General features: G+C 39.8%; 1 protein-coding gene across 6 annotated transcripts in view; it reads right to left on the bottom strand.

The window, feature by feature from the left end:
• Window positions 1-385: 385 nt before the first annotated feature.
• TAFA2 (TAFA chemokine like family member 2) overlaps window positions 386-24,677 on the bottom strand; it is a 287,084-nt gene continuing 262,792 nt past the window's right edge. For 2 of the 6 annotated variants that reach the window (XM_074942148.1, XM_074942149.1), the window contains exons 5-6: window positions 11,672-11,919; window positions 386-2,751 (exon numbers count right to left, since the gene is read on the bottom strand). In XM_074942148.1, coding sequence (XP_074798249.1) covers window positions 11,908-11,919 — 12 coding nt within the window. In that variant the 3' untranslated portion in view covers window positions 386-2,751; window positions 11,672-11,907. The remainder of the gene's footprint in view (window positions 2,752-11,671; window positions 11,920-24,677) is intronic. The other 4 variants (XM_074942145.1, XM_074942147.1, XM_074942144.1 and 1 more) reach the window with 4 other exon arrangements.

Genomic DNA, 24,677 nt, shown 5'->3' with positions numbered 1-24,677 from the left:
CAAAATGCAATTCAGATTTCCCTCTGACTGAGCTGCATGATGCATTGTGGGAATCACATGATTCTGGAGATGTGGACCAACCAAGTAGTCTGGTCCATAAGGGAAAATGCGGGCATCAGGCTCCTGAACTACAACTCCCATGAGGCAATGCACCACAATAAGAAAATGCAGTTTAGTGTTTAACTGACTCATAACAAAATGTTTCAGGTCAGTTCAACAGACCAAAACAAAAATATTTTCTTTTTGGTAGTGGCTAAATGGTTTGTTTTGGTCAAAAATGTCCAAATCAATTTTTTTTCAGAATTTCCCTTCTGTGAAAAATTTTAATATTTTGTCCCAAAACCAAATGCTTATATGTCAGAGTTTCCCATAGGATGGTAATTCTGAATTTTCCTCAACTCTAATATTTATTGTTTGAAACATGACAGTATGTGTTGTAGAAAACAATGCTAAAATATCTCTTCAAACTCCTTCCTTCTGAAAACTGAAAAAGGTAGAATTGCTCCAAGTTTTTCTAAGGAAACATGAAATTAATACAGTCCATGATCTTCTTTTCCACTGGGTATAAAAACCTTTGCTCTATGGGTAAACAGAACCGATCTTCTAAGTGCATATCCATACAGGGGAGTCAATTTGATATCACAATTTTATTCACTTGTTATGAATAGTCACAACATTAATCTACTGCAGATAATCTATTCAGTATATTTGAAAATCCATTTATTTTCACCTATTGATAAGCATGTGTTACACTTGTATATAATACTGTATTTTCAGTGTTGATTCAAAGAACAAAGTCAAAGGAAACAAATATTGAGAAGCATGATACAGTATTTTGACCAAATTAAGGTCAAACTCATATTCTACAAAATAACGCATTTATAATTTGTACTGTTCCAAACAAAGGAATTACTTTTCTCCTTAGGATGCTCTTTTAGCACAAATCCATACAATATTAATGCATTTGAAAAAACTGAGCTAGCTAGTGGTGCTACAGTTTATCCAAATTAAAATTGAATCAGAAAAGAATATCTTTCCCTGCCAACATTTTTTTTATTTCTCAGCAGAATGATAAGATGTAAATTTCAAACTATTCCCAACAATCATTAATTTTTAGCTCTTCTTTGCAATAACATGGGAGGTTTAATGAAATAATCTTGGAAGAACCTAGGATACTGTGACTAACCAGAGCACTCCAGTGTGTTCATCCATCATGGAACCCAATTTATATCTAATTAGCCAGGTCAATGGCTTGTAACTATAAAAGGACCCCCCCCCCTTTTTAACATACCGATAACCATGCAGGCCATTTGAATGACACTGCCCACACAATTATTTTCACTAGGTCTGAGTTGCTGTGGTTTTTGTGTCTATTTAGACAACACAGCATACTATATAACTCTCACTCTCTCTTTCCGGTCAGCATGCTTATGCAGCATCAGTACAGTACAACAATGAATTATCAGGGTTCCTTTGTCTTAGTATTACCAGTGGTACTGAATATATTAAATGGAGTATAAAATTATACATTCTGTAATAACTTAGAAACAAAATTCATATATGTTTAAGGCCTTTAAATATTAAGGGTTTTCATTGAACAGTACATCACAAAAAATTGCTACGGAAATAGAAAATAGGAAAATAAATGTTAATTTGGGAAAATGACTATGGAAAGGCCCAGAAGACCTGGACTGGATAACTGTAAGCAAAACATTTATGAACTTCAGATTTGGAGGGAAAGATTTTTTTTCCTCTATTAACAGACTGAGCAGACATCTACATAAGCATCCAGATAGTACTTGTGTTCAAGCAAGAGATAGTTTAAAAAAATAAATAACTAAAAGAAACTCTGAATGAATGCCATCCAATCTCAGAATTGTAAAACTTGCATGCATCCCTGTCTACCTTTACAAAAAGGGACTAGCTAATGTCATTTACTGCTTACTGTCAACTTGAAAGGACTTAAAGTTAAGAAAGTAAAGGACATACCAGAAACACCCATCATCTTCAAACTAAATGGAAATGTATATTTTTAAAGGTATAAAATACTTATAATGAAACTGCCAAAGAGCTACAGAAGTAGGATAGCCTTAGGGAAACATGTCAGGCTGGCTATACATTCTTATATGATTGATGTATTCCGATAACTATTACTTGTCAACAATAATTATTAACGATGGATATATATTTCCATTCCTATAACAAAAGCAACTTCAAGATGTTGAAACATGTAGCCTTTCAGAGATCCAAGATTAGAAATACAAATAAAAATATCTAAAACTGCGCTATGCCAGAGGACAAGTTCTGCAACATAAATTTGATTAAAGTAGCGTGCAGTCCCACCAGCAATTTGCACATAGAACCAGGGAACATTGCAGAGGGAAAGAACCAGTACATTTCAAAGACTGCTTTTGTAAAGATGAAAAGCCGTCAGTCTGGAGTGGAGAACCCGAAAGATTGCTGCGTCTTCTACACCCTCTAAGCATCACCGCTTTAGATTGCAGCCATAAATTCCTCAGCAAGTGCAATTTTGTAAGGGTACATAGTTCAATCCGTTGAAATCTCTGTGACAAAAAAGTTCACAATGACTTTCCAGTAGTTTTGATCTCAAGCTGTTGCTGATTACAAGCCAATACCCCCCAGCAGTGTAAACTCACTTCAAGGATTGCCTGGAGGGAGGTATGAAATTCCTGTTATGTTAGCATTATCAGCCTTGAGATAGACTTGAGATGTCTTTAGCTATCGGGTTACCTGTAAAGAAAAAGAAAATTAAAGCACATCAAAACTTTAGATATAGCATCTGGTTTTATGTCGTGGAAATGGGTTTATGAGACTGCAGTGTAGAGAAGCACTTAAATGTGGGCATGATTATGAGCAAGTGATTAGTCCCACTGATATGAAAATGGGTTACTCATTGCTTAAGTCAGTGCTTTGCCTCACAGGACCTGGAGGAAACTGCTTTCTTAACTATGACTGTGCTTAAAAATGTGGGGTTTTCCGTTTTGAAAAAATTCCATAGGCTACTAAATATCAGGCTCCACACAGTCAGAAGTATTAATTGTTACAGCAGCTCTCTGTGCTACCTCCATCAGCTCCAACATAAGAGGATGTCTGTTGTAACAACTCTGATTTCACAACACTTTTATTGGCTGGGCTTGAACAGAAAGGGTGATTTGGAGGGTTGTTTCTTATTTCTTCATATTTTCATACTATATTAAGATGTATTATCCTGTTAAAGACTAACTACATTTTAGCAAGCAGCAATAATTTAGTGGGGGGAAGGGAACATTTGAGAAGAAAAGCCCACATAGCATGAGCAAGAGCTAAGTTTACCCTATTATTCACTGTTTGCACAATCACTATCAAAAATTTCACTTGAGCAGTTTCACCCAAGCTAACATAAACCAGAAGGACCACAGGGAAAGGAAGTCAGAGACAAAATATTTCACAGTAATTGGATTTTTCCTATGTCTGATTTGTATTTTAAACATGAAACGTTTAAAAAACAACCCGTCATATTAAAGAAATATTAATTTGAGGAATATTTCTGCTGTGTCAGTGGATACAATTAATGATCATGTTACTTTTTAATATAAAATTGTGTCAAGGGACACTACCCCTACTCTTCAGGAGCAATGCATTGGATTGGTCACAATCACAGTCTATAACATCAAGGGCCATATGTTTTACATTTTGATCATAGAGAGAAGGGTCATGCTTGTTAATGATGAAGCATTCCTTTGCCCTCAGCAAAATCATTTGCATACAGCTCTTGTCAGCTCTGCAGAGCAGAAACATTGAGCAGAATTTTAAAAGGATTGATTTAGGAGTTTCATTACTTAGTTTTGCCTTCAACATTGGGAAATTTCTAGAATTTGCACTAGAAAAGAAGTACTAAAATGGTGCTTTGTGATTTCTACGATATGTGTTTGTTTATTACACTGCTTTTATTTTACTGAGTTTTCACTGGCTGAAGCAGCCTCATATGACTATTTCTATTCTGCACAATTGTCTGAAAAAAATCATCAAAAATAATACAAAAGTCAGGCAACCTGTTATTGTGTTGTGCATTCAAAAAATAAAATGGCCAACACAGCATACCTGCTCCACATCCATTCCCCAGGAAGATTTATGCTACTTTAATTTGAAAAATATATAGGCAATTGTAGAAAATTAAACAGGCCTGTTCTCTTGTAGTCAATGGTAAGATGGAGTGCCTGGGAGAGTCAAAACCCTAGCAGCAATGCTAGAATCCTCAAAGAGGGTGGGTACTGAATGGCCATGGCTGTTTATACCTTGTGCACCAGGGCCAATACAGGATAGGTGGGAGGACTCTCCTGATCATGATGCACCCTATAAAAGGATAACCACTCTGATGTGTATTCTGTTCTGGCTTCCTCAGCACTGAGAAAACCTTATACTACTGAAAAGACAAGTTCCCAGATTTGCAGTCATACCAGTCAGTCTGAAGCACATTTTTAGCCCTGAAATTCACCAAAGAGGAGTCTTTAAATCTGTTGCTGATCTAAATTGGAATATTGTATATCCAGCACCTCAGACCAGTGTAATCTGGGAGAAGAAGAATTCCATATTATGTGGAATGGGAGATATGGGAAGAGAAGGAAACATTTCTGTAGCATCCTCCCCCCTCACCCCTCCCACACACACACAGCAGCCCTTTGAAACGGCCCAGAGCTTTGGCATGCGAGGATGAATAACCAGGAGGCAGATCATTGGGTAAAATGCAGATGATGTTTTAATTTAGATAGAACAAATGGGCCAAGTCAAAGGGTTAATATGACCCTGACACTGTGAACACTGTTAAACAAGGCTGGGGATTTGATGTACAGAGACCTCAATCTGCTTAGCATCACGGCAAACACACCAGTGGAAAGTGAGTAAAGGGTTCATGAATTGATACAATGGCCTGTTAGACCAAACTGTTTTAAAAAAACATTTAAGAAGGAGACAGAAAGACTGGCTTAACTTAAACTGAGACCACCCAAAGATTGTGTTAAAATTATGACAGGTAAACAAGAGGAGTAGGGAATCGGAAATTAATGGACCAAAATTGATGCTTTGAAAATTAGGCCTAATTAATAGACAAAATAATAAGCGGATGGGACCATTCCACCCATGACCTATTTCTGGGGCCCTAAAAAGAAGCTTGGGGAAAGAAAGAAAAAAAAGACTTCTATCACCACTGTGGCTGTGGTGGAAGGATTTTTGCCACAACACCCAGACCCTGATACTCCTGTGAGGGTGCTCAACCACCACCGCTGCACCAGCAAGGAGCCCAGCCTGATACTTGTGAGATTCCACTGTTTTCCTGTCTCTCATCTATCTCTTTTCATCCCCCATTACCTTTCTCCTGTCCCTCTCTCTCTCAGCTTCTCCCCTGATCCTGAAATCAACTATACTGCAAGGCACCGGCACGGAGAGATGAGATGTCCGTTCAGCTCTGCTTGGCCCAAGAAGGACCAGTGAAAGAGAGGAACCTGACCAGACCAACTAGATGATGTTCCTATCCAGTGAGGCAAGCCAGGGTGCACAGCAACAGCTGTTGTGGCCAACTTGCCAGCCCAGAGTATCCATCTACGACTGATCAGCTGATCTGTATCCTAAGGACATCAACAAAAATCATATTTCCCCCCATCTTTACTATCCTGTGTCTTCTCTCCCTTCTGCTTTTGTCTTACATCAAAAGCAGGAAAGTGATTATCATTCCCAGCTCGAACTGAACAGAACTAATCTTGTCTTCCCCACCAAACAGGACTGTTTGACATAATAAGAGACTCTAACCAATATTCACCCTCTCTAAAAAAGAGGATTTGATATATTTTAATTAAGTTTGTTTTGCTCAATCTCTCAATTTCCTTTTCAGTGCTTTTTGCTTGGTTTTGATTTTTTTCCTTTGTGTGTTTCAGTCAACAGATTTCTAACCACTGGCATGAATTTTCTAGTGTATTTGCCTTGAGACTAAGTATACTAAGGTCCCTGTGTACCAAATCCTGAACCTTGTTTAACACTATTTTCAGTTGGACAGTAGCAGGGTCATGTTTTACACCTTTGACATGGTTGAAGGTGTACAATAATATTAAGTTTATCATGTGGCTCTGCAAATTATCACCTGTACTACTCCAATACACGTATATTATATGAGTCGATCTAGAGATACAATGGTTTTATAGTCAGATTTCCAGGTCAAATGCCTTTGAATGTGTGTAGCAATGTACATGCAAACTCTAGTTATTATTTTTGTAACACCAAAGGTGTTTAAGGCACTTCATGGACAAACAGGGATATATGTTCAAGGAAAATGGGTTGCACCCACTACTGTTATGATACCGGGATAGACAGTGTTATAATAAATCTTTCTGACAATCAGTTGTACAGTACGTCAAAACACTATTGACTGGGTGTCAATCATGTTTATTCGGAAGATGAAATCAAGCCTCACTGACCTTATTTTTTTAATTTGTTTTTCATTACTACTATTTCACGGGCATTTTTAACTGCTTTCCTGTGCCAGCACTGATGCTACTCCACCCGTCCTCCTTTTTTCTTTTAACTTACAGGTCACATCCTGTTAATCTGAGTGACGCACACAGTGGTCTTTATTTCCCTTTATGTAGTATGCAACTCTTGTTATGAGTAAGCACACATCATCCATTAATGTTAATGGAAGTTATACACACACACACACATACACACACACATTAAGGGGAGAATAGATCCCTTGGATGCTGAAGTCAATTTCCTCAGTAAACTGTTAAATTTTAGCAAATATCTATCTGTGTTATTTACAGAAATGTTTGGTTTTGGAAAGTGTGCAAGCTTTTCATTTGAGCAGCTGGAAGGCAAGGTATTGTGCCAATATATATTTTTTTTATGGAAAAACAAGGTTTGACAGCAGTATATGCTCAATCTTTAAAATCCTAAGAGAACAGTTAAACTCCAAATGGGCACAAATCAATTCCAACCAACTTTTCATTTAATAATAAATCTGAACATTAACTTTTCTACCGCTTAGTGGAAAAAAGGACATAACACCTTTAACACCCTAAATATGTATTTGAATTAATTTGTTCATGCTTGGAACATAATTGCTCCCTTTATGCTAATATCTTTTTTCACACGGTTCTGATATTATGAATACAACGAATTAGACTTACTTCATTTCTATGTTCTAAATGAGCAATTAAAATATAATTACTCTGCAGTTGCAGACTTTTTAATTTAAATTGGTGAGTGGCTGCTGTAAGTTGGCTGTAATTGTATGTGAACTCACTTGCTTTATTTTAAAACAACATTATATAATTTAATACAACTGAACTTTAACACATTTCTTCATGTGGGTGGGTAAACGTTTAGGGTCAGATTCAGCCCTAGGTTACACCATCTCTTGCCAGAGTAACTGAGGCCATGTCTACACTACAAAATTATGTCGCTTGGTTTGTGCACACTTGGCTCTTTGTGTCGGCACATCCTCCCAGAAGCCTTTGTATCGATTGTATCGCCAGTGTGGGGCATTGTGGGATGGCTCCTGAAGGCCAGTAATAGTCGACATAAGCAACACGGTGTCTACACTAACACTGCGTCATCCTAATTACATCAACCATAACCACTACATGGAAAGATAGGCAGTATGCCAAGAGACCACCCTGACTTTCACCAAGAGATCTTCAATGATCTCAAACTCAAAAAGACGTCCTACAAAAAAGTGGTGTTACTAAGTTGACGTAGAGAGGCACTGTGTGTGTACTGGACCATTCTGTGTTCATTAGCTATTTTTTACAATACTTTGAACATCTTCAGCTTATTGACAGACAGATCTTTTGATTTTTTAATGCATATTATACAGACAATAATTATATTAAAAGTATGTTATTTAGGTTGCAAAGTCAAGCACTCAAAACTTATGAATTGCCAGATTTAGGATTGCCTATGCAACTTTAAAGCTGTCCCCTGTGAGCCTATCCTGTGCATTGAATAAAGCAGATGTTGTGTGGTGACAAAATAGTATGTTATAATGTTAAAGACTGTATTATAATACATATACACAAGGGGGCAGAATTAAAGCTGTATATCTCTTTCTCTCTCCCACCCCCCAGGAGTTGGTGGAGATTCTGTGCCACATGCTACTCCCAGGGTGAGGGTTAATGGAATAGTAAGGCCATTTCTGGATCTGGGGGACCCAGCACAGCTCTCTTCTCTCCAACCCTGCTACAGCTCCTTTGCCAACCCTCTTGTGTTTCCAAAGGAGTGTGTAGGAACTGCTTCTCCATTGGTCTGGCCTGGGAACGTTCAGTGATTTTGGCAGGCCGTCAACAGCTTTCTGAGAAACACAAGTGAAAGGAGGGAACTAGTGATTTTTAATACTTTATTTCTCACCCTAATCTAATTGGCGTTTCATGGGACAAAGAAAAGGCACTTGCCTGATATTCTGACAGGGGGGCTCTCTAAGGCCTGCTGCCAACAATGGAACTATGAGACCTTCTTAAAAGAAAAAATTGCAAGAATCTCTTAAAATGGATAACATTAGGGAACCTAAATATAGGAATTTTTACCAGCTTCCCCTTAAACTAAATAAATAAGGGAAGAGACATTTCACAGAAATTCCTGGCTGTGTACCCTGAGTTTCATGTTTCAGAGTAACAGCCGTGTTAGTCTGTATTCGTAAAAAGAAAAAAGAAAAGGAGTACTTGTGGCACCTTAGAGACTAACCAGTTTATTTGAGCATGAGCTTTCGTGAGCTACAGCTCACTTCATCGGATGCATAGCATATCGTGGAAACTGCAGAAGACATTATATACACACAGAGACCATGAAACAAAACTTCCTCCCACCCCACTGTCCTGCTGCTAACAGCTTATCTAAAGTGATCTGGGGTGGGAGGAAGTTTTGTTTCATGGTCTCTGTGTGTATATAATGTCTTCTGCAGTTTCCACGATATGCTATGCATCCGATGAAGTGAGCTGTAGCTCACGAAAGCTCATGCTCAAATAAACTGGTTAGTCTCTAAGGTGCCACAAGTACTCCTTTTCTTTTTTCTTTTTCCTGAGTTTCATGTTATTCTCCGAGACACAATGATAAGGTAAATATGCTAAGTTAACCTATTTCTACGTATGATAACATGCATATATGCTTGTCTATTGGACCCTCTAATGCCAATCCTTATTCATGTGAATAATGTTTTACAGAACTATGCCTTATATTTCTAATAGTTGGGAATGGAAGCAGAGTTCTGTAATCTTGCAACAAGAAGGACCTCTCTTATGTGGACACAGGACACTTCTTTCCTTTTCTGCTTCCTAATTCTTGTTCATAGTAAGGCATTAACATTTCCCAAAAACATTAATAAAAGAGGCTCAGAAAAACAATTCATTTGTGAACTTTTCCTAACAGGGAATAGACCCAACTGGCTTGTGCTAGTTACACATTTCTATGGGAATAACCATGTTTTTCTTTTAAAAGCCTAATAGTAGTATTAGAATTCAGAATCAGTGTCGGCCCACACAACCAGAAGCTTCTGTCAACGGTTTTTAGTTTCCTGCACTCTGCAAATGAAGATCTAGGCTAGAAACAAATCTTCTGAACAGATGAAAAAGCACTGTTTCTTGGAACCCTGAAATCCATACAGTGTGCTTGCCATAAACTATCATTCATATGCGATTCATGAAAGCAGATGACAGTTTGTACTACCACTTGTGCATGTTCATCCACTCTGAAAAAGATCAGCTTATAAGACTGGCAGGCACTCGCTGATAAAACTGTACTACTGGGCATTTCTATAATGCCTTGCCTCTGAGAATCTTAAGGTTTTTTATAAAGGTTAACTAAATAAGCCTCATAACCCCCACGTGAGATAAGTATTTTATTATTCTCTTTTTAGAAGTGAAAAAACTAGGACGCAGAGATGTTAAGGACAAAAGTTTCAAACACAGAACTGGAATTAATTTGCAGACTGGACACCATCAGATTAGACCTGAATAAAGACTGGGAGTGGTTGGGTCATTACAAAACCTAAACCTAATTTCCCCCTATTGTTACTCACACCTTCTTGTCAACTGTCTGAAATGGGCCACTCTCATTACCACTTCAAAGGTTATTTTTCCTCCCTTGGTATCCTGCTGTCAATTGAATTGTCTCATTAGACTGACCTCACACTTGGTAAGGCAATTCACACCTTTTCATGTATTTATACCTGCTCCTGTATTTTCCACTCCATGCATGCTTATGGCCCAAATATATTTGTTAGTCTCTAAGGTGCCACAAGGACTCCTCATTGTTTAAGTCACTTAGGTACTTTCCAAAATTTTGGCCACCTAAATTTGAAAATTTTGGTCTAAGCAGTTTCCCAATAATCCCATAGTAAATCAGTATGAGAGAAATCTGGATCTCCTGATGCTCTATTCTGTGCTTGAACTAGTAGATAAAGCTTATTCTGTATATGAAACAGAACATTTCCCAATACATCCAAATGGCTCTAAAGTTCCCAGTGTCTTTGAAGACACCAAACATCAAACCTTTCCTGTCTTTAATAAATTATTTCTAGTTGGGATTGGTCAAGGATTAGATTTGCACAAATTCCTTTCTTTAGGGCCTTCCATTATGAAGAAAATAGATGTATTGTAGACTGAGTGCACACTGCTGCCAACATGACATTTTAGGGTATAGTTCTACTTTTACATATGCACCCAGAGATGTCAATGGGGAAAGTTTGATGTGTAAGGAATGCAGAATTGGGCTCTTGTCTTTAAAACTTAGAACATAAGAATGCCCCTACTGGGTCAGACCAAAGGTCCATGTAGCCCAGTATCCTGTCTTCTGACCGTGGCCAGTGCCAGGTGCCCCAGAGGGAATGAACAGAACAGGTAATCAGCAAGTGATCCATCCCCTGTTGCTCATTCCCAGCTTCCGGCAAACTTGATCCAAATCAAAACCCCAGATAAAAATAAAAGAGTCAGAATTTTGGGAAAGTTTGACACCTAACCGGAATTTTGCCACTCAGTCCATCCGTACTTAGTATGTACCAAACCATTGTTAAAGCTGGGACTATAGACAAATCGCTATTCATTTTAGAGCACTGCATATTTTTTCAGGAAACTGCACCAGGGCTCCATAGTATTTTATCTAAAATACTGTTTTGAAACAAAAGTAGTCAACATCTACTAGTCTTTAGGAATATAATACAAGCCCCTTCTTTGCCTTATGCTAAACTTTTTCTGGAGTTTTGAATGATCCAGTGCAGGATGAAGAGCTACTTCCTATGAAAATATAAAATACCTAGCTGAGAATGTCAAGTACATTCTTCTATTCTGTTCTATGTAAGTTCTCATACTGCTCTCATCTCTGGAGTGTCTGAGTCCCTTCCAGTGGAGTATTGGTACATATTCTTGGTATATTCTTGACCAACACAAATTCAAGGAGTTTGCTCTACCTCTGAGAGCAGGACAAGAGAAGAAAGATCATTAAAGGCAGAGGAAAGACCCTAGAAGGCAGTTGGCTGACACCTCTACACTGTTTAGCAGCAGAGTACATCATCTTTCCTGAAGATACACCCAATTATTCAGTAACTCAAGGTTCATGGAGCACTATACGCAACTACAATAAAGAATAAGGTACAACAAATCCTGTTAAGACTGTGGAAACCTGTATTTGTACACACCTGCTGCTGTGTGAGTAATAAACCAGGGCTGGAACACATTTCTGGAGTGGTTTTGACTCTTTATTCCTCAACGAACCTTCTGGCCCTTCCTTAGAATCCGACCAAGCCTAGGATTCATCACAACTAGTGCTCCAGCGTGGAGCCAGGATATTTTGTGTGTGTGTAAAAATCAAAAATTGTCATCAGGCACAGCAGAAACCTCCTTTTTCTACTTCTCCATTCGAACTTGAAGAGTTTTACACGTTTGCCTAAGAAACAAACATATGTCAGGTACTACATTGTTATGGAATTAATTACATCAAACAAAACTGGGATTCATGGAATATACAGAATGACCGCAAAAATGTTTTTGAGAAAAGATAGCTTCCTGTATCAAAAAAGACATGATATCAAAGAATAAGAAAAACCAGTCACAGTAATGTCAGGGGGAAAGATTTAAACATACTTAAATTTAGCAAAATATTCTATTTGTCAGCAAAAGCAAACAGAAATGGATCACTAACATTCATTTCATACAAGTACATCAACAGTTCTTAATTCTGACAAGCCAAATACTTGAAAGGCCTTTGAAAATAAGTAATTATTAAGACCTGTGATATAGAAGAAAGAGACAAGTAAGAATTATTTTTCTGAAAGATGTGTGTTCTTCCCATGTGTAGATAAAGAAAAAAGCATAAACCAGTTTGGGAATTTTGAATAGATGAATAGTCAGAAGAGAATTCTCCTTACACTCAATGCTATTGTGGCGTATGCTATAGGAAACCCTAAGCTTTATACATATACTTTATAGATATATGAAGTATTAGGCCAAACTTTTCAAAATAGGATGCCCAAAGTTAGGCATCTAGATCCACATTTAGATATCTAAGTTAAGTGGCCTGTGGATTGATTTTCAGACACACTGAGCATGCTCAGCACCTCTAAAGCTCAGGCCATTTTATGGGGTACTGCCTAATATACTGCCTGATATTTTTTGGTGTTAAGAATCAAGGTCATACAGCCTGTCATTGAAGATGTTTGCAATGAGATCTAAGATTTGACTTATAAACTCAAGATTTTGGAGTTTTAATTATGTCCCTAAATGTTAAAATACAAACAAACAAATATAAGGGTGGGGGAAGAGGGGTGGAGGAGTGTTTTGTTTTGTCTCTGATTTGTATACTTGCTTGAATTGGATCATTTACAAAATCACCTTAGCTTGTACAATTCACTGAGATAAACATCCTTCCGGTATGTTCTCTGAAGACAGTGGAGTCACATCAAGGAGGAATCTAGCGAATTAATGTTTTCATTGTAACTCATTTCCATCTTCTTCCAGAAAGTAACTCCATTAGAATGTTTCTGCTTTGTGTGAGTGCGCTTGTGCACACACACATAATGCCTATGTATTCTGTATGTTCCTAGAGCACAGCATACAAATGAACGTCTCGTAGTAGAATTGTTATGACACATTAGTACTAAGAGCACCTTTGTGGATGACAAAACTGTAAATAAAAATCAATTGTTCAAATAAACCCTTCCGTTTTTTTCTATAACATAAAAATGCAACAGTGCAACACAAGAATATATGTGGCTTATGCTGTGATCAGAACCTCAAAGTAGAATTATAACATTGCATAACTGAACTGTAAAACAGTTAATTAAATGCTAATAATAGTTTTCACTTCTCTAGTCCTTTCCCCCTGAGTATCTCCTCAAACTGAAGACAAAGGTGGCAACGTGTTTTCTGCCTTTTTGCACATGGGAACACTGGGGAATAGAGCGGCCTCATCGAGGTACTGAGAGATCTCACACTGACCTATCCATGGTCACCCAGCAAACCAGTGGGATCAGAACTTGTTTCCTAATGCCAAATCTCCTGCTCTAACCTATAAACAACATTATAATTACAGGAAAAATATGTAACATGGGGTTGAAGACATCTATTATTCTAAAGGGGAAAAAATAGTTTCAAAACCAGTTGAGAGTCACTTAGTATACTTATTCATTCCTTTTAAAAATAAATTGATGTTATTGTTGCTTTTGGTTTTAATGGCACAAGACTAAATCCATTACTTCAGCTGAAATCATGGAAGCAGGATCGTGCCCCAAATTATCCCCAATAAAAATTCTGAATCAGCTGGACTTAATCACAGCCTATTTTCTTCAAATATAGATGGCATCACAATTTTGAAAGGAAGTTTCAATGGGAAGTTTGAAAGGGCTGTAAAAAGCTACATGAGCCAGGGGCAGACAAAAATATAAATGGTGTCCTTACCTGTGATTTTAGCTTCTCTGTGTGGGTACCTCCTGGTCTGTCAGTGCACTATGAGGTGTTTTCTGCCTTTGCCCCAAGCTTCAGAGGCAAAGATTCCTTTTGTGATTTCCCCCCCAACTTGTTTGCCAGCTCCCCCAGCTGGCATTTTGAAGTAGTGCACTCATATTTGGCTCCTGGGAATACTGCCATAGCTGAGGGAATATGAGAACTAGAGAACAAGTTAGAAAACAACAGAGAAATTTCCAGGCAGAAATTTAAAAAACAAAAACAAAAAACAATGACAAGTATCAATTTGAAATGCTTTGATAGTTTGCCTCTGTCTTTCCTTCCAGAGCTGCACTTACGTATGGAAAAAAGAGCTCCCCCTGCTAGAAGGGGAATTTCAGACTCAATCAAGACTAGTGGGTTCTGACAGAGTGGCAGATACTCATTTAGAGAAAATAAAATTACATTAAATGAAACTAATTTCACCTTTCTCCTGCATGGGTATCCATCACTCCATCAGTCTAATATTGATAGGAAGCAGCAAAGGTAGCAGAACATGAAGGTGAACAGAAAAAAAAACGGTCACCCTGTCCCTGCCCTTCAGGTCCTTATGGAAGAGGACCAAAGGAAGATGGAAGAACTTTCCACCTGAAAACTGTATCAGACCATGTAGCTGATCCAAGATGTAGAGATGGGATTGGCATTATTCCACACACACACACAGCACAAATACAAATTCCTCCATATTCCCTCATGTGCCTCTTACTTGGAGGCTTCCTAGAAAATTCCATCCCTCCCGTAACTCTGAACCAAGATCTATGAGATGTAATATGGCTCCAGTTCCAAGCAGGTTCCAAGTCTCAGAGAATGGAAAGTTCAGTGTGTGCACACATGTGTATGCACGCACTAAGGGGCCCTGGTTAATGAGAATCTGAAAGACCAGCAAAATCCACAGTTGGTTTACACACAATGGATGTCTGAGCAAGTAGAGAGTTGTTAAGATTACTGTTGCTTATTCCGGCCTGATGCTCCTACCATCTCAGCCATTTGAGGGGAGTGAGGAAAAAAATGTCAGTATTGCCCATGTAAAAAAAAAAAGATAACCTATCCACCCTCCATGTTTAAGGATGTGAGTAGCAGACACAAAATCTCACTCTCTTCCTGTCATGTTTTGTTATTGCTTTCCCCATGGATGGTCTTAGGTTCTGGTAGTATTCTTGGGAACTGGTTAAATATCACATTCTTTACAACTTAACTCCCAGAAATAGAGGCTGTGATGTCATTCCTGGAATGACCATTTGCCCTAAATAATGTGGGAACCCATCTGAGCGCCCCACCCTGACAAGTTGCCATCTCATTGATCATGGACTGGTCAGAGATAGACTCTTACGTAGGTGTTGAGGGGATATCCATGAGGGAAGCGATAATTCTAGTGCAAAAGGAAGAGTGAGCAGATGATCTGACTCCTGTTCTCATAATTCAACCATCAATTAGAAAATTCTGCAGAAGGAGATATGGCCTGGTCTCTGCAGAGGACACCATCATACTTGGTAATGAAAGGCATTGGTGAGCTGACTTCTGTTGTTCGTCACACATCTTGATAAGATTTTCAATCTTGCGGGCCTACGGGCCAGTCTGAGGTTTGTCCAAAAGAAGTGAATGAGTTCTGAAACTGAATTCAGGAGTTCTTCTTGTAACTGACTATGAATCTGTGGTTCTTGAAAATCTGGATAATCTTGCTGGTTGGTACAAAAAGCAGCTACCTCTTATGACTGCACTCTGATCCTGGGATGATCCAAGTAATGGTAAATATGGATGCCTTCCTGACTGAGACAAGCTAATCAACATACTATATTTTCTAAACACTTGGCAGAAGGAGAACAGGCCAAAGGGCACTGCCTGAAACTGGATGTTGTCATCTAATTGCAAAGGGCAGGTAGCATCGGTGATGTACACAGATATGACAGTAAGCCTATTTGAAATCAATGGAACAAAGAAAATCTGGAGAGGCAACTTCTTGAGTGATAGTGTCCAACCAGAATTGGGCTTTGCAAACTGCTAGGTTCATTCTTGATAAGTCCCAGGCTAGGGGAAAAAAAAACCTCCGGTTCTCTTTTTGCACTGTGGAAGATCTTGACTAGAAACCTAAGAATTTCTTGAATACTGGCATAGTAACGATGGCCTCTAAGGTGATGAGTTTTGCTGCATTGTCCAGAGATGCCAGTCATTTTGTGAGGTCCTGGGGAAGAGGAGATGACAGGACACAGAGAGGAGTGGAATCTTGAAATTCTCTGAAGCGTCCTACTGCAACTATTTCAAGAGCCCATCTAGCTGAAGTAGTATTGGCTCGAGGTCGAATAAGTTCTTCTATCTTCCTCTTACAGGGATGAGCTCCTGAGCCAAAGGGCTTCATTCAGAGAGGGAAAGCAGCATGTGGGGGCCCTCTCTGGTTGTGGTTTGGAAAATATTTTCTGGCATCGATGGAGCAAGAGTGACAAAAAGAGAAATGGTTTTGAATGGCTGAAACTTAAAAGTTGTGGTATAAAGATTTATCACGCACTCTGGAGTCTCTAGAAAAGGGTTGATTTGCTGTTATCTTGTTCAGGTCTGAAGAATCCTTAATCATTTTCTCGAACAATTCTCAGAAAAGTTTCACCCCATTGAAGAGTCTCTTGATCATATTGGTCCTGGAGGTCACATACATCTCTACAAACCTGAGACACTCACTCTGTTGCCTTGAGGTGTTAAAGGATGGATCTGGCAAAGAACCTGGTAACGTCACAGGCTGCACAGTACAGAAAACTCAGGATGAGTTTAATAGCTCTTACCTTTATCTAGAATCTTCCTTTAGAAGATCTCTTTCTCTGTGGGTGTAGTGGGGAGTGAGTGATGGATAAGGCTGTGCAAGCTGAGACTACAAGATGCTTATAATGCAATGCAGGAGGATTCCAAGCCCATTTTAGAAAGCTCAAACTTCCTTTGGATTTCTAGTTCCATCCACAGGAACTGAGCTTTCCCTATGATGAAACTGGTCTTGACTAAGGTGAAAGGAGGAGTCATCAACCTTGGGAACCAAAACAGATTTGGTGGTTTTACACAATTGAACTTGGTATCATTTTTGGGTGACACTGATGATGGACCTCTTCTTTTCCAGGTTGACCTATTCAAAGTCCACTATGTCCTCCATCAATTCTGATACCTAAAAGGCACTGTATCCTGCTTTATTTTGCTTCATCTTGAAGAGGTCTTGGACTGAAGGAAGTTGCATGGCTGGGTTAATTATTTTTAATGAACAAGATCCACCAACTCATCTTGTTTGTCCGGCAAGAAAAGGCACCTGAATCATCAGATTCAGATTGGTCCAAGTCAGAGCAGGAGAGTTCTCCTCCCTCTGCTGGACTTAGGGGAACTGACTAACTCCTCTGAGTATGAGACAGGCTGAGATTTTCTTTTCTTAGTGACTACTATCTGTTTCCTGGGGAGAAGTCTAACAGAAATGAGGGAGGGTGGTACTCTTGAGGTTTTCTGCAAATAGTGCTAGAGGATAGAGAGCAGTCTGGTGAAAACTGTAGGACTCAGGACCATGGGAAATCATGCATCTTGGACATATGGGGTCCAATTCTCCACTTCATTACATCAGTATTACACTGATGTCATTTCAGTTAAATACGCATAAAACTGATGTAACACAGATGCTGAATGATGGAAAGCACAGTTTGGGTCTACTATACAAGCTAGGAACACTACCTGGATAGTACGGGCAAAAAGAGCCTACTGCTATATAAGTCCCACACTTCAAGCATTTTCTTCCCCTCCAACTGACCCAATCTTGGCTCCTGGCTGACATTTCACTACTGGGCAACTCAAGAGGTAGGAGAAGCTGGCAGTGAGATCCTAAAGAGCCAGTTCATTCACTGTAAAAGGCTACTAAACATCACAAAGAGTCTTCCTAGCGTTGCTGCAACAAGTGGAGAGAGACTACAGGTATACGGAGCTGAAAATGGGAGCTGCGACCTCTTTATCTTAGCACTAAAACCATTCTATGGGGAAATGCTGGAGAAAACCAGAAGACTATGGAAATCCCCGGCTTTGCATTAATGCTTCAGTGAATGAACCAAAACCCTATGTGGAAGCAGAAGAGCCTTCAGGAAGCAGAAGATTGCTCTGTAAACATGAGTACAGTATTTCAAACATGCCAGTGAGGGGAGCTGACAAGCAACTGAAAAAAAATCACAAGAGGAATCTTGTGGGACAAAGGCAAAAAAACCTTCTGTACTGGGCTAAAGAACTATTGCGTTACCATGTGGAAGCCAGAAACGTTTGACAAAATCACCTAATTAATGACCTATAATTCAAATGCCATTTGATATATTTGTGCACAAATATTCTCCTTTGCTTTCAGAGTAAGTCTGGCAATTTTCAAGCTACACAGAAGCTAAAATAGGGCTGTATAATGGTTGCAACCTTAACTGAGGAGAGGCTCCCCCATTTCCAAAATGTATTTAAATATGATACTGTGATAGATATTGTTATTAATAATATAATATTGCTTTAAATGTGATTGGGGCCATGATTCACAAAGGATTTAACCTCTTAAGATTTCTGTAGTATCTCTTCTCCCACAAAAGTGAATTGAGGCACCTCAAAAAAAAAGTTTGAAGGAGAGTAGCCAAAGGGACATGTCCAAGGACAAGCAGCTGGGTACAAAAATAGAACAGGACAGAACACAAAGAGACAGAGCAACCAGCTCCCAAACAGCCACTCACAAAAAATAACTACAGTCTGTGTTCAGAAGCCCTCTTCTTTCAAGGGTTATGTTGACAAGTTCCTTGTCCTCAAAAAACATTTCATGCTGTTCTATCTCCTCACCATTTCTCTCAGTAACCTCAGCACCTATGGAAACTCGAAACGAACTAAACAGGTAAAGTAAATCCATTTGAAATTGGTAATCTGCATTGGTGTGGACTTTTTAGAATATTTCTGTAGTGGTCTTTACTTGTCAAACAAGCTTTCCTGCCCTTGTGGAAATCTGGCTAAGGCTACACTGCTTCATAGCTTGACATTAGAAATGTATGTCCACAGGGTCCAACATTCAGATTTGGTGTGTGTCGCTCTGACATTTAAACTTACTTGTATTTAGAAACAGATATCTGCATGCCTGATCTATGGTTGCCAACTATCTGTTTGCAGGAAACCGAACACCCTTGCCCCGCCCCCTACCCCACCCCTGCCGTGAGAACCCATCCCTGCCCCATCCCTTCTCTGAGGCCCCGCCCCCCGCTCACTACATCCCTCCTCCATCCATTGCTTGCTCTTCCCCACTCTCGCTCACTTGCTCATTTTCACCGGGCTGGGCCAGGGGGTTGGAGTGCAGGAGTGGGTGAGGGCTCTAGCTTTGGGATATGGGCTCTGGGTGGGGCTGTAGATTAGGGGTTTGGGGTGCAGGAGGGGGCTCTGGGCTGGGGCCAAGGGGTTCAGAGTGTGGGAGGGGGCTCCAAGCTGGGGCAGAGGTGCAGGAGGGGGTGAGGGCTCTGGGGTGGGGCAGGGATAAGGGGTTTGGGGTGCAGGAGGGGGCTCTGAGCTGGGGCCAAGGGGTTCAGAGTGTGGGAGGGGGCTCCAGGAGGCAGTTTGGCTGCGGGAGGAGGCTCAGGGCTGCCACGGGGATTGGGGCACAGGAGGGGATGCGGGCTCCGGCTGGGCAGCATTTACCTCAGGTGGCTCCCAGGAAGCGGCCAGCATCTCCCTCTGGCTCCTAGGCAGAGGCACAGACAGGTGGCTCTGCACACTACTCCTGCCTGCAGGCACTGACACCACAGCTCCTATTGGCCAGGGTTCCCAGCCAATGGGAGCTGCGGAGCTGGCGCTCGGGACACAGACAGCACACTGAGCCCCTATGGCCACCCTATGCTTACAAGCCAGAGGGAAATGCCAGCTGCTTCCCGGGAGCCACACAGAGCCAGGCAGGCACCCTGCCTTCACAGCTGCTGGCAGCCAACTGGACTTTTAACGGCCTGGTCAGCAATGCTGACTGGAGCCAGCAGGGTCCCTTTTCGACCGGGTATTCCAGCCGAAAACCAGACGGCTTGTGACCCTAGCCTGATCCAAAGCACACTGAAGTCCCTGGGAATTGTTCCATTGATTTCACTGGTCTGCGGAGCAGACCCTATGTACTTGTTCCACCTAAAGATCTAGTAAATGTCTAAGTGACCTAAATTGCACCTACAAATAAGTGAGGTACAAAACAGGTGTGAAAAGGAAGTTAAGGCCAGGTTGGAAATCAGGCCCAGTATGTGCCATGTGGCTGAACTAACATAGCCAGTGGAACCTTACAGTTTGCATTTCTGTAGTTTTTGGTATTCAGTTGTATCAACAAAGGGCTTTGCATTTAATTACATATGTGATTTAGATTCTAGATGCTGCACATTTAAGTAATGAAGATGGGCTGCCTATGGACTGAAAGAAGTGCAGAGCCAAAGTGCTAAGGCTCAGTCCACACTCTGTAATGAAGTATGCATTCTGCTCAGCACTGTCAGCAAACCCTTTGCATGCCCTCAAGCCAGCCAAGTCCAAAAAGCACCATACAAGCAAGTATTACGACAGACAAACAAAACAAAAACCAGTAGAACCAACTAGATAAGAATATAGATTAACAAGCAACCTCACAGTCTGATTCCCCTTTATCCTATTATACCTGTGATTGTGATTATTGCTTGTGTTGCTTTGGCTAAACTTATAGTGTAAGCTCTGTGGGGCAATTATGTTTTTTTCTAGGCTTTGTATACTTTTGGTACTATATAAATAAATAAACAACAACCAGCTCTGGGCCCAAATTGGCCTGAAATAAATTAAGTATTGTAAGTAGAGGGAAGTGGACACACCCAGTGCATAGTAACTTAAATACAATCCATTACATGCAACAATGTGCACAGAAGCTATTTTTAGGGTTTTCAGTTACTCTGATAGCCAGTGAAGACTGGTGGCTCCACAGTAGGGGCTGTACTTGAACAAAATGAGAGTAGGGGTAGGCAATATGTGCAAGAAAACAGTATCTCTTGCAGCCAACTTCCTAGTGCTTCGTGTTGCATGATGGGCTCAGTTTTCTTTGGCACAGAGAAAGTGTTATAGCAGATCAATCCAACATTCTGTCTCTGACAGTGGCTAGTACCAGAATCTAACCTGCACACAGAAATGTTCCACCCTATCTCCATTACTATCTTGTTTACAACATGAGGATTTATATATTTTTCATGAAATGCATTTAATCTCGAAAAACTGTATTTGGTGTACACTGCAATTTTAATGATGAGATACTGGGGTGCCGGGAGCAGCTCTGATAAGGATGCGCTCAGATGACAAAAAAAATTCTTTTAAAAAAAATTGATTGCCCATAGGCTTTGAAAGAAATCTTCTGACAATAATACTGTAATAAAGAGTAATCACTCTTTTCTGTGTCTAATATTTTGCTACAGTATTTGCACATAATTGTGTTATGATCACATCCTTTCTATGAACCACAAAATATTGCTAGACACTGAAGATATGTGTACTGTTTCTATAATCAGAAAGGGAATATTCTAGGTAGGAGCTCTTCAGTGAAGCAGAGAGAGGGAGTAGCTTTAGGGATAACACTGTTTTCTCTTTTCTAATAAAGCCCCTTGTTCAGTTTTAGAAGAAAGCATCTTCTAAAATTATTTTACATGACAGACAACAGAGTCATTTTTTTAGGCTCTATTGGCTTGCAATGTCAGTAGTTGGACATATTTCAAATTTACCAATGGCAACAGCAAAGGAAATCAGTGTGAGATATGTGTCCCCATATTAACCGCAGCTACCCTATACCCTTTGGCATGGCCAGTTGTAGTCTATCAGTTAAACTGCAGTATACAGTATATGCCATTTTTCAAGATCAAATCCATTTCATCACAAATACGGTGGGTTCTAGTCAGAACCCACCATAACATTTGGAAGAAGGAAGAGGAGGGGGGAAAAGAAGGGATAGTCTAGCAGGAGGGCAGTACTTTTTTTCAACCTTAACAGCAGCACAAACAGCAATACTCGTTCTGGTTTTTTTCCCCTCAGCTGCAGCCTAAAGTGCCTATGCATCTGTTGTGATTCAGGAAGACAAGTCATCAGCCAACATAGCTATCGCTTCACTGTCACTAACATCAGGCTTGGTTTTCCATTTTCCTTTTCTTGCCAGATCTGGGGACTCATTCTCAACCCTCTCACACTGCTTCTTCTTATTCATTATCATTCTTCCCTTCCAGGATATAAGGATCGTAGAGGGTGATAGCAGCAAAAAAGGAGGTTGTGACTGTGGCATAATAGCTGTGGAAATGCTACTTCCTGATGCTTAACATCTTGCTAATTATCACCCTGGCTCTGGCCTTCATTTTTTAGGATACTTGAGAAGTTTGTGACAAGGCATCTTTGGCAATAACTGGAGTCCGCAGATTTCACGGATACCACCTGGTGTGGTATTAGACCAGATTTTGGTACCCACATAGCTCTGGTTTCATTGTTTGATTATCATCCCCTAATACTGGACAAAGTCAAGGTACCCAGCTAATTCTTCTAGATCTATCTGCTGATTTGAATTCATTGATTACAATGTGGATAAGGCTTTGGACCCTGCCAATAACAGGGGAAGTAGTACAGGAGTAGCTCCATTCTTTTGTCTCCAAGAGGACCCATAGAGAAGTGTTGGGTGATTGTTTTTCTGCCCCCAAAGGTTCCCTGGTGTGAAGTGCCATGAGATTCAGCTGATTCACTTTTCCTGTTCTAATCACTAGGGGAAAGAGAGATGCTCTCGGCTGCAGTGATATCCAGATGCATCTGTTTTTCATTAGATCTGGATAGGGGTGTTTTTCAGCTTGCCCATTAGTAGTTAAGATTGGGGAGTGGAGGAAAGATGGCTGGCTGAAGCTCAACCCACATCAAACAGAGAAAGTGCTGACTGGCAGGGATAAACATACAAAAGAGATGGTGGAGCTTTTAGCAGTCTTTGTAACAGATAGCGTTTGCTCTACTGTTGTTAGTAAAGTATACAATCTCAAGGACCTGTAGATCCCCAGCTGACTTCATCAAGAAGCAGCAGTGGACAAGGATGGAGGAGTCTGTTCCTTTAATTGCCAACAGTGTGTCCATATGTAAAGTCATCTAGCTGATGTATTTTTTATTCCATGTGCCAAGAGAGTTTGTGATCAGCTTATTTTATAAATTAAAATACAAATAAAATTAATGCAGCCCCTCGCAGCTGCTGTAATGAATTTAGAAACATTTCAACATTTGTATGTGAGAGAGAGGGGGAGACAGAGGTAAAAATATCAGGGTCACCGAATACACAGGAACCAGTGTGTTTATTTAGTTTAGTGTGTTGGTCCTGTTGACCACCCTTTGGCATGGCCAGTTGGTGAGTTTGGACATCATGTCTTCTCTTCTTCCACAAACATGATGTTTGATTTTTTTATTCTAAACTTTGGATGCCATGATGCAAAATTAGATTAAATGGAAAATTATGAATATCTGACTCCAGGCTCTCTCTAATATTGTTTTGGAATGTAAATAAACACACTCAATATGGATTTCTCTCTACCCCTGTAATACTTCTCTTCTATTTCTTTATGTCCCTGCAATATTTATGATTTTTACAGTAGTCGATTTCTGATGTTGGTTTGGAATATAGTTACTTAGTAATATATCCAATATTGATTTCTCTCTGATCTAAAGTATGTTTTCCCCACACATTATTCAAGAATACTAGCCCAATTTTAAGAATGTTGAGCACTCACAGTTCCCACTGCAAGGTAAGATATGGGCACTCAGCACTTCTGAAAATTGGACCATACATTTACAAAAGTTTGCACCTAATACACTTGCATTTCTACTAGGGCTGTCTCAGTTAACTCACGCGATTAACTCAAAAAAATTAATCGCGATTAATCGCACTGTTAAACAATAGAATACCAATTGAACTTTATTAAATATTTTGGATGTTTTCTACATTTTCAAATATATTGATTTCAGTCACAACACAGAATACAAACTGTACAGTGCTCACTTTATATTTATTTTTATTACCAATATTTGCACCATAAAAAAAGAAATAGTATTTTTCAATTCACCTAATACAAGTACTGTAATGAAATTTCTTTATCATGAAAGTTGAACTTACAAATATAGAATTATGTACAAAAGAATAACTGCATTCAAAAATAAAACAATGCAAAAATGTAGAGCCTACAAGTCCACTCAACCCTAATTCAGCCAATCGCTCAGACAAACAAGTTTGGTTTAATTTGCAGGAGATAATGCTGCCTGCTTCTTGTTTACAATGTCACCTGAAAATGAGAACAGGCATTCACATGGCACTTTGTAGCCAGCATTGCAAGATATTTACGAGTCAGATATGCTAAACATTCGTACGCCCCTTCATTCTTCGGCCACCATTCCAGAGGACATGCTTCCATGCTGATGATGCTCGTTAAAAAAAATAATGCATTAATTACGTTTGTGACTGAACTCCTTGAGGGAGAATTGTATGTCTCTTGTTCTGTTTTACTTGCATTCTGCCATATATTTCATGTCAGAGCTATCTCGGATGATGACCCAGCACATGTTCGTTTTAAGAACACTTTCACAGCAGATTTGACAAAACGCAAAGAAGGTACCAAGGTGAGATTTCTAAACATAGCTACAGCACTCGACCCAAGGTTTAAGAATCTGAAGTACCGTCCAAAATCTGAGAGGGACGAGCAGAGTGTG

This window comes from Natator depressus, chromosome 1, assembly GCF_965152275.1.
Source record: "Natator depressus isolate rNatDep1 chromosome 1, rNatDep2.hap1, whole genome shotgun sequence".
Taxonomy (NCBI): Eukaryota; Metazoa; Chordata; order Testudines; family Cheloniidae; genus Natator; species Natator depressus.
The sequence above is the reverse complement of the archived record's forward strand: the minus strand, read 5'-3'. Positions and strand labels throughout refer to the sequence as shown.